The sequence below is a fragment of the Onychostruthus taczanowskii genome, unplaced genomic scaffold (assembly GCF_017590055.1).
Source record: "Onychostruthus taczanowskii isolate IOZ18803 unplaced genomic scaffold, ASM1759005v1 scaffold15, whole genome shotgun sequence".
NCBI classification, from domain to species: Eukaryota; Metazoa; Chordata; class Aves; order Passeriformes; family Passeridae; genus Onychostruthus; species Onychostruthus taczanowskii.
Window position 1 is genome coordinate 5,214,868 of NW_024498685.1, and position 9,533 is coordinate 5,224,400.

At 35.6% G+C, this 9,533-nt stretch overlaps 1 protein-coding gene across 1 annotated transcript in view; it reads right to left on the reverse strand.

The window, feature by feature from the left end:
• Positions 1-9,108, reverse strand: part of IGF1 (insulin like growth factor 1) — a 46,862-nt gene extending 37,754 nt beyond the window's left edge. The window contains exons 1-2 of the mRNA XM_041398654.1: positions 8,800-9,108; positions 4,344-4,500 (exon numbers count right to left, since the gene is read on the reverse strand). Coding sequence (XP_041254588.1) covers positions 4,344-4,500; positions 8,800-8,862 — 220 coding nt within the window. The 5' untranslated portion in view covers positions 8,863-9,108. The remainder of the gene's footprint in view (positions 1-4,343; positions 4,501-8,799) is intronic.
• Between the last annotated feature and the right edge of the window lie 425 nt (positions 9,109-9,533).

The window sequence follows — 9,533 nt, forward strand, 5'->3', positions numbered from 1 at the left end:
AAAGAACTGAGTGCCATGCCATCTCTTGTAATTATGCTGATAGGTTTGACAGGCCTAGAAACTTTAATAACATCTTAAAAGCAGACTTCCTAAAGTAAACAAGAAGCTCTTAACAAGAGGGAAATGGGAGAAGCAAAACGTAATTGCCTATTGCTCTGCTGCTTGTTTCCTCTTTTCTAAGGCAGCAATTCCTCCACATACACCTTAGCTCTACAAAGCAATGGGAATCTCACGACAGCTCTTGTTACCCAAAATTATGTTCACGGGTTTATCTTGATTTTCTGATGATTATAAACTAATAGTCTTACACTGTTCACAGCTGAGGTTTTCCCAAGGACAGCACACAATTTTGATTGTCTTAGTGGGCAAAAAAAAAAAAATAGTAGTAAAAATCTGCAGTAATTCTCCTCAAAGCAGTTGACACAGGGAATATTAAGCTGGATGCCAGAAAAGCCCATCTTTTATGGGATTCACTGCTTTACACATGGAAGCATGTGCTAGATCATTCTCCATTCTCTGAAGAATATCAGAGGAACTCCAGTGTCTCAGGTACCTAAATTCAGCTCTTTTCTTTTTTATGCAAGTGATGGTTCAGAAGTTTCACCACAAGACTAAAGCAGTGTTTTTGGCAGGAAAAAAAGGTGGAGTTTAAATTCATGAAGTTGATTGTCATGGTTTCAAGTAAGTATTGCCATCTAACTTGGGCTTTAGAAATTAGAAGATTGAAAATGTCTAATGAATTAAGAAATCTCTTTCTTTATTGGTTCTTGTGTATTGTTAGCAAGACTGCTATGTATTTATTGTAAAAGGAAAAGGTATGTTTCCAAAGGAGAAGAAACTAGATAAAAAAGAATAAAGCATTTTATCCTTAGAACAAACTACTAGATCTCATGGTAGTAACAGCCCTGAGAAAACAGCATGAACAAGAATGAATGATTGTTCAGCAAATTCTGCATTTATAAAGAATTTTTTTTGAGTAATTTACAAAGTAAATTCCTGTGATAAGACTGGACTATTCCAAGAAAAAAAAAAATCCCCCTCTTAGGCTTTCAATTTTGTAAGTTTCCTATAATTTCTCCTTTAAGTTTTTCCAACATTCTCTCCTCTCAGCATTGTTTTGTAATGAGCGTACCATGGTAGACCTTCCTGGACATTAAAATTTAAGTGAATGTTGAAGCCATTCCACTTGGCTTCATGACTGTCGGATCCAGAGGTTTTGAGATTGGAAAAACATTGAGAAAAGCTGTGTTCAAGTGTAGCTACTTTTGTAGCTGTGGCCAGGTTCTCTGTCACCTTCTCTTAACAATACCTAGCACACACGAGCCTCAGGGGCAGAAATTCTCCTAGAGAGATGTCCCTAAATAAAAAGTGGCAACAATCTGCTTTTCTCTGGTAAATCATAGGAGACAAAAAGCTGTCTGAGGAGTAGCCAGTGCTGGTTGGAGGTAAATGTCACCAAGGAAAAAAAGTAGATGCTCAGTTTGGGGATTTGTGCTGTGTTTTCCGCTAAAAACTTTGAAAAATGCTCCTTGTCAGTCTATCTAAAGAAAAAAGAGAGTGGTAGAAATCACATTTGACTTTCTCTTGAAGTCAGTACTTCTCCTTGTGTGTGGCAAGCAGCTGGGGCATCTCCTCAGAAGCTGTAAAGAGTTTCCTTTTATAGCTAGAAAGTTGGGCAGAGTAGATTGTATAAAGGAAATTTTTGTCTCCCAGTCCTAGCCATAGATATAGCCTTGTGGCTGGGAAGTACAGAGTTTCAACAGAAAGTAATACAATTATTTCTATCTTCACTTCCACCCACAACTCCCAAGGAATAGCCAGAAGCTTTGACCTTGACTCTGAACCAGGAATTTCACCTCAGCCAAAAGGTATTCTTTAAATTTGGAGTCTCTAGTGAAATACAGAATGATGGAAGAAAAATAATTTTACAGCTATTTCCTGTGCAAGTTAAAGGCAAATACTACTATTGATTATACTTTATTTAAAGGAACCAGAGTATGAGAAAAGAAGGCTTAAAATACTACTTTTATTGACATACTCTTTATAACAAAATAAAAATTTCTTTGGGTTTTTACCTCTGCAAATGACGTGGCATTCCTAAAAAGTCCCAAGAGATCATGCAACATTTTTAACTTCTGATAGTATGCTGCATTTAGTTGTAGTACATTTAAAATGAAGATCTCAATTTGTTTTACCAATGTTACTGGGCTTACTTTTCTCTAGTTCTGTATTTTAGATTGAACTCTAACAAATAAGAGGAAGAGGGTTAAAACAGATTAATTTTCTTCCTCATAAATAAGAAGTAGCCAGGTAGAGCACACACATTACTTGGCATCCAAGGGGTCACATACATGTCAGCTTCATAACATTCCTGTTGAGTGATGCAACTGCAGGCTATTGATTGCAACTGTGCAAGGCTCCTAAGACAGGGTGGTCATTCATAAGTAAAACCTTCCATAGTTTTCCATAGAAAACAAGGTCGACATTTATAGTGTTGTTGCATTATTTTTGGTGAAAACTCAGAATGTCAGAAAACAACAAAGATTAGAAAGAAAGTCTAACCTGACAGCAGATAAAGGTCAAGATTGCAAAGGTAATGATCTCCTTTGAAACACTGGAAGCCCATCACGGTGTTTTAAATTAAGGATGACCCAGCTTAGGGTAGAGGTTTGAAACAGATTGTGAAACCTTAGAATAACTGAGACTAAAAGCAAAGAGAGTTATTGCTAATGATTAGCATTTCACATGACCTCTTACCTTGAGGATCACAAAGTACACCCAACTGTAGGTCTGATTGCTGGGCAGTAACAGCTGCTCTTGTGGAAAGCAAGCATGAGGGGTCTCTGAACCAGCAGCAAACATTTTGCTGGTAGAGAAACTCCTGAGATATGTACACAGTAAAAGAACAATTGCTCTGCTGTTCTTAGGATGTATTGTTTCATTGTTTTCTGGTGCAGAAACAGGAGGGGGAGATGACAGTCTTTACATGCACTCCAGCAATAAAACATTTGTAGGACACTCAAATAATCCCTAATTCTGCCGCTAATAAATGCAACAGACTTTGGTATATAAATGAACACCTAATGAGTTTTTAGGAAAACGTAAATTCCTGTATGAGAGACTCCAGTTCTCTTAATACTGTGTTTAGCACCAGAATACTAAGCTAAACAGCACCCTGGAGTAGGTGCTTATCTGCAAGAGTTGAGGTGTTAAATACAGAAAAGGAGAGTTCTTTTGTGAATAGTGGATTACTTTGCATATGTAAAACTAAGGTTCCAAATTGAACTTTAATAAAATGTGCCAAGAAGACAGTGAAAATCTCTACAGTTCATATGTTGACGAGATTAGAATTTTCTGTAATTTAGAAGTGCAAGAGTCTGAATTTGTTTTTATTGCAAGCAAGGAGAAAACATTCAAAGCAGTGACTCTATGAATAGAAATAAATAGGAATAGGGTGGGTATGATCAGAAAACCAAAAATGGTAGCACAGAAGACAAGAAACTTCAGCCATGAAGGAATAGCAAGGATATCAGAGATGCACATATTGTCATTAAAAGTAAATGCTAGCTTTAGAAGCTACAGGAGCACAAATTCGATCATGTTTTGAAAAAAATGTATGAATGAATGAATTCAGAATGAATATATTCTTAACTATTTGTTTTTAAAGTGGCAAATAGCTGAAAATCAGAAATAGATTTCTACTACATAAATGTTGAGTATTTCTTGATCCTCACTATTGCAGAGTTAATTTTATCTGTTGCCTGTACTGGTGTTAGTCTTTATTATCTCACCATGCATGAATTTTCCTCCACCTGTATTTAAATGATGAAGCATGTGGATACTTGGATGCAGTAACTTTCTGCTTGCTGCCTTCCAGCTCTTTGGGTTTTTTTTAAACCAGATGTTGAAGCTTAGTGTGTTTTTAATATGAAAAAGTGTGTACTTCAAGTGTTTACTAGTAGTCTGACATAACAGGTACATGTAGTTTTGCCTCATGAGTGTCTTGGGTTTAGTATGTGCTCTCATTCGTTTAATTTCAGTGACAGGTCAGTGGAAAGCAGGAACACAGCAGGTGAAATAGCGACAGCTGGAAAGTGGTGAAAAACAATAACAAGTCTGAAAGTAAAAATTTATCAGAAAGTCGGAGTGGTTTAACACAGGCACAACATTATTCTTCACTGAGGCTTTATGGTAACTGAAGGCTTCAGCATCTTCCAGGTATAAGATACCAGTCCTAGCTGGCAGCCTGCATGATCATAGCTAAGCTCATTTACAGCAGTTGTAGACTCCAATGGATTACATGCAGGTGTTTAGCAGTTAAATGAAAGAAAGCGTGGACTTACTGAAGTAAAAGCCTCTGTCTCCACACACGAACTGAAGAGCATCAACCAGCTCAGCACCACAGAGTGTTTCTGGGCCAGCAGCAACAGAACTGGTTAAGGTAAGCAAACACAGGCCAAAGTAGAAGAAATGGATGTAGGACACAGTGTGCATCTTCACCTGCCAAGGAAGCAGAAGCAGTGTCAGAATTTCCCCAAAGAGTCTTACAAAAAATGACTCCTGCACCCTTGTGAATGAGAATATATTCACTCTTGTGAATACATATATGAACACATATTCATATATGTACTGTGATTTCTTGGACAACAAACATGGTATCAGGAAATGTCTCCCCATGATTTTGCAACTGCCTACATGTTCTAGTCCATGTATTTTGGAAACTGATAATTTATTCTGGTGAATACTCACAATCATATCTAGTTAGGGAACCCTGTAGTATCTATAACTTATATTTGCTTCTGGATAGCAAAATAAGGAAGAGTGGAATAGATAGACAAAGGGAAGCCTGGAATAATATAAATAAAGAAAACAACCTTGAATTGGTTTGTCTCAGAGCAGGTAAGCTAAGAGGGAATGTGACAGGTGTCTGCCAATGTACTGTGGGAAATGGGGGTAGTATACGATGGAGAAGGGCTGTTTGAACTAAAATCAACATTGTCACAAGAATAAATGGCTCCAAACTTGCTGTAAGGAAATTTGCACCAATAGAAAAATAGTTCATTATTAGTACTTCAGCCACCTTCAGTTCTCCAGCCACCTTAGAGACGAAAACACCAGGACAAAGCAAAAATGTTGCAAGGTTCTACTTGCCATAGTTACAGGAGTTGATGTGGGATCTTCTGTAGCAGAAGACCATGTTCAGTGACTCTTACAGTTCCCTGTTACTAGCATGCAAACATTTGAGAAATTAACATGAGCGTGAGTTTTAAACCATTAAAGATTTCAGCTTTTACTTGTTGTAAGCAGCTGTACTTCACTGACCTTCATTATTCCCTCATAGGCAGATGTGCCTAGAGGTTTCTACAGAGGTGATAATTCTTTTCTCATTTACATTTGGTTACAAACTATCTTTTCCCTGTACTTGTGACTGAAGAAAAGCCAGTTCTCAATGGGTGTAAAATTGCACCAATCCATTTTTCCACTTCTTTTTGTATCCCTTTATGTCCACCTAATTTCTTACCCAACATGCAAAGAAGATAGCTTTTTCTTTTAATACTAGAAGAAGATGTTTGTGTATGGTAGCAGGACACTGAGTAATGTGCTTAATGCATATTCTGAACTTGCTTAGATCACTTGCCAAAAATGATAGTTTGGAAAGGTGTAAATCTGCATTTAATTTCATTCTCTTTTAAGGTTAGCATTAGCATTGCAGTCAGGTAAGAAGTTACATATCTGTCTTCCACATATAGTTAAACTTGGCTTAAAACTGCTTTGTGTTAGCAGTCTAGTGCAAAGTATTTGAAAGTAAAATGATTCATCTTCCCTAAAGTTTGTTTCAGGGTTCCAGGGACCATTTAATCTTTAATATTTCTCCACTGAACTTTTGAAAAAAAGATAAAGTTATCTATTTTCTGATCAATTGGGATCTGATCCAGTGGGATATTGAGCCTTTTTTAGTCAATAATTTTTAAGAATTCTTATTTTCTTGGCAAGAGATCTTAGTGCCTTGCTGGATGAGTCTCTTATTTCCACTGTGAAAATAATGAACAATTTTAAATCCCATGATATATCATAAAAAAAAAAAAAATTATTTTCCCATTCACAAGTGTCTTTAGCCAACTTTGCCATGCAAACCCCAACAAGCTCGAATGCACGGTCATGATTTCAATGGCAAATGGAGAAAGATCAGATTATAAATGAATGATGATAACATGAGGCACTATTTCCTGTAATGGTTCCATATCTTAACAACAATTTCTTTTTTCCTTTGCCATATTTTTGAATTTATAAGATAAATGTGATGCACCTGCAGTTTAAGATGGTTCCCAGTTCTGAGGAAGTAAAGCAGAAAGCTGTTTAGCACACTGCCTCAGAAAGCTGAAAGACATTACAAATACAAGAACATTATGTATTTAACAATTTGTTCTCGTATAACATTTGGTTCAGAAATAAACATAAATTTTAGACATTTAACAATTTTTTATTTTTCAAGACTTCTCAGCTGGCTTGCATTTTCAGATAAATATCAGCACTGAACTACGACAAAACAGATTATCTACTGTTTTTCCTTTAGTGGAAGCCAAAAAATCTGCACAGTATAAACCACAGAGAATTTCTAACTTTATCTCCAAATTTAACAACAGTCAAGAACTTTCAAACAAGTAAAAACTTTGCAGAAAAGAAAACAGGCTCACATGTTTGTAGAGTTCAATCAATTATTTGACAAATTAAGAACTATTTCATTAAAGCAAATTCCAAAACATAGTTTAAAACTTTAACTTTACTTCAGCATTTTAATTAAACACAACATTAATTGATTCAATATGCCTGTGATAAAATCAAAGTACCCATTTATATCTGAGGGGAATATTCTTAAGAAAATACAAAGTTGTAATCCAATATTGCTTCAGGTTCTCTACAATCAAGCAGAGTACTTACATTATCCCCAATTTGACTAGAAAGTTGAGAGCTTAAAAGAAAACGCATTGGAGTGTGGGTGGGGTTTATCGAAGCATCTAATTACATTAGGAAATTGAATACAGGTTCAAGATGAGCCTGGTTAAGCACTTCTTTTAGTTGCATAGAATGACTGACCATATTTTTACAGCTGGAATTTCCTCTTTTTTCAGTAAAATAGCCAACTTTTGCTACATTCCTCTTTTAGTAGTCCAAAAGAGAAGCACTACAAAGGAATGTCATATATGAACACTCTACATCTCATTCACTTCTTAATTCTTCTATGTAAGTCCCCTTCATTTAACAAATTACCACTTGACACAAGTTGTATATAAGAATTATTCACATGCTTGGTCATTTCAGTAACATGTAAGAACATCTGCAAGAATTATAAGTATTGTGCAGGAGGCAACATTTTTTTGGAGACTATATGCTACAGCAAGAAATCAAGAGTTATATGTTCAAAATTACATTTTATTCCAGAGGGGTTGGGCCTGATTATCAAGCCATAGTAGAAATGTGCAATTATTATGAAATATCAGTATTCACTAGTAATTGTTATATAAATAAAGCATATATACTCTGGAGTGGATCAAGGCTTAAATACTGTTAACTTTGAGCAAGGAATCTGGGCTACATGCTAACCTAAATCAATATGTTCCATTGATTCCAAGGAAGCTTGGCAGGATGCACAGCTGAGGAACTAGCACATTACTTTTATGTCTCTTAGTGCCTTGCTCAATACTTAAAAAAAAACCCCAACCCTTCTTCTTTCAAGTATGTTGGAAAGGATGCCCATTTATACATTAAGGGAATGATTTCATCCCTTGCAATTACAGATCTGTAATTAGGTCATTAAGGAATGAGATAAGTGTGTTTTAAGTGTAAGAACAACTAAAAAAATATTACTCTCTAAGCAATTAAAATAAGAGAATTCTTTCAACTACATAAATATCCTTGCAAAATACTAAGGGGAAAAAAAGTTCTTGAAGGGTATAAATTTGCAGATAATGGAAAGTTGGACTAGAGCCAATTGACAGAAACAGAGGTCAATGCACCTACTGAAGTAAAATTTACCTTAAGACAGTTTATATTACTGTGCAGAAATTATAGGGTCATAACATCAAACTTCACATGCAAACTTTCCTGAGAAAGCCCTCCCTAGGAGGGAAAACTTGGAGATGAACATGTAAAGGAATTTCCATTTTCTTTATGCACAATTGCTTAAGCTGTACAAATATGCAAGGTCAGCAAGAGTCGCAGCTGGTTTCTAATGTAGAAAACAAACTGAACTTCTCATTTACTTTTAATTTATGAAAGCAAAAACCAAGTAAATGCCACGATGTTGCCAGAAAATTGCTGCAGTGACAACATCCCTTAAAAGTTTCCTTGTGAAAGCATGAACATTTTCTCTCTAACTGTGTATAATAAAACTGCAGAAACTTAACATGTGAATAGTACCTTTTTTTCCTATAAAACCCTGCACCTGCAGAAAACAGCTAAAAGTTCTTGTTTTCAGAAGCAGTCATTAACAATATAGAAAATGATGTAAGTGGACCTTTTAATAATGACATAACTGAAATATTACAAAGTTCTCTGAATAGAAGTGAAATTTAAGACATGTATTTGCAATAGTTTACCCTTACAGTTATCTATGTAATTGCAACTATTACATACAGCCATTTTCCAGATCACATAAAATTGCATGTTCAGCAATTTATAAATAATTCTCAGTTCTAAAATAATGTTATTGAAAAGTGCACAATACTCCTCAAGCCAGTAGCAGACAATACACAGCAAAATAAAACTAAAAAATTATTTGAAATAGTAATAAAGATTTACCTTCAAGAAATCACACAAGCAGCACTTAACTAATTGTGTTGAAAGACTGTTGATTTTTTCCATTGCTTCTTGAAAGTGCAAAGTCTGGAAATGAATTTGTTAGCAGTAATGATGAGAAAAAAGAAATCCAGAGAGATGTGAGATGTTGAGAGCAATGTCACATTTCAATATTGAGGACTTTATTCCATTGCGCAGGCTCTATCTGCTCTGATTTTAGCAGTGACAGTGAGATTTAGCAAACAGAAGAGGGATTTAGAGAAAATCCTCACATTTATCTACATTACACAGACACTGTAGACAGGAAACAGCTGGGGGAGCATTTGCCTCTCTCTCTCTCCCTCTTCTGGCAAAGTTACCGAGTAAGGACTTTTTTGGGCATGGTGACAAATAACATCATACCTTTGCATTTTAAAACTAGAGCACAGAAGCATATTTTTTTCCCTTTAAAAGAATGTGAATTAGTGACTGAGGCGATAGCAGACAAAAAGAGCTTGTGCTGCCATGAAAAATAAGAAAATGTATTCTGGTTGACTTTCAGGTGGCTGTGTGTGCTTTTGTATTTATGTGTGTGTGTGTCTGCATTTCAAATATATGAAAACCTAAATACCTATGGGCAATGTTTGTATATATGCATACCTTTGTGTATATATATATACACACACATTTTATTTATGCATAGCAGCATAGGTATTTTATTTGTATAGTACAAAAAGACAGGCAGGCAGTTATCTACT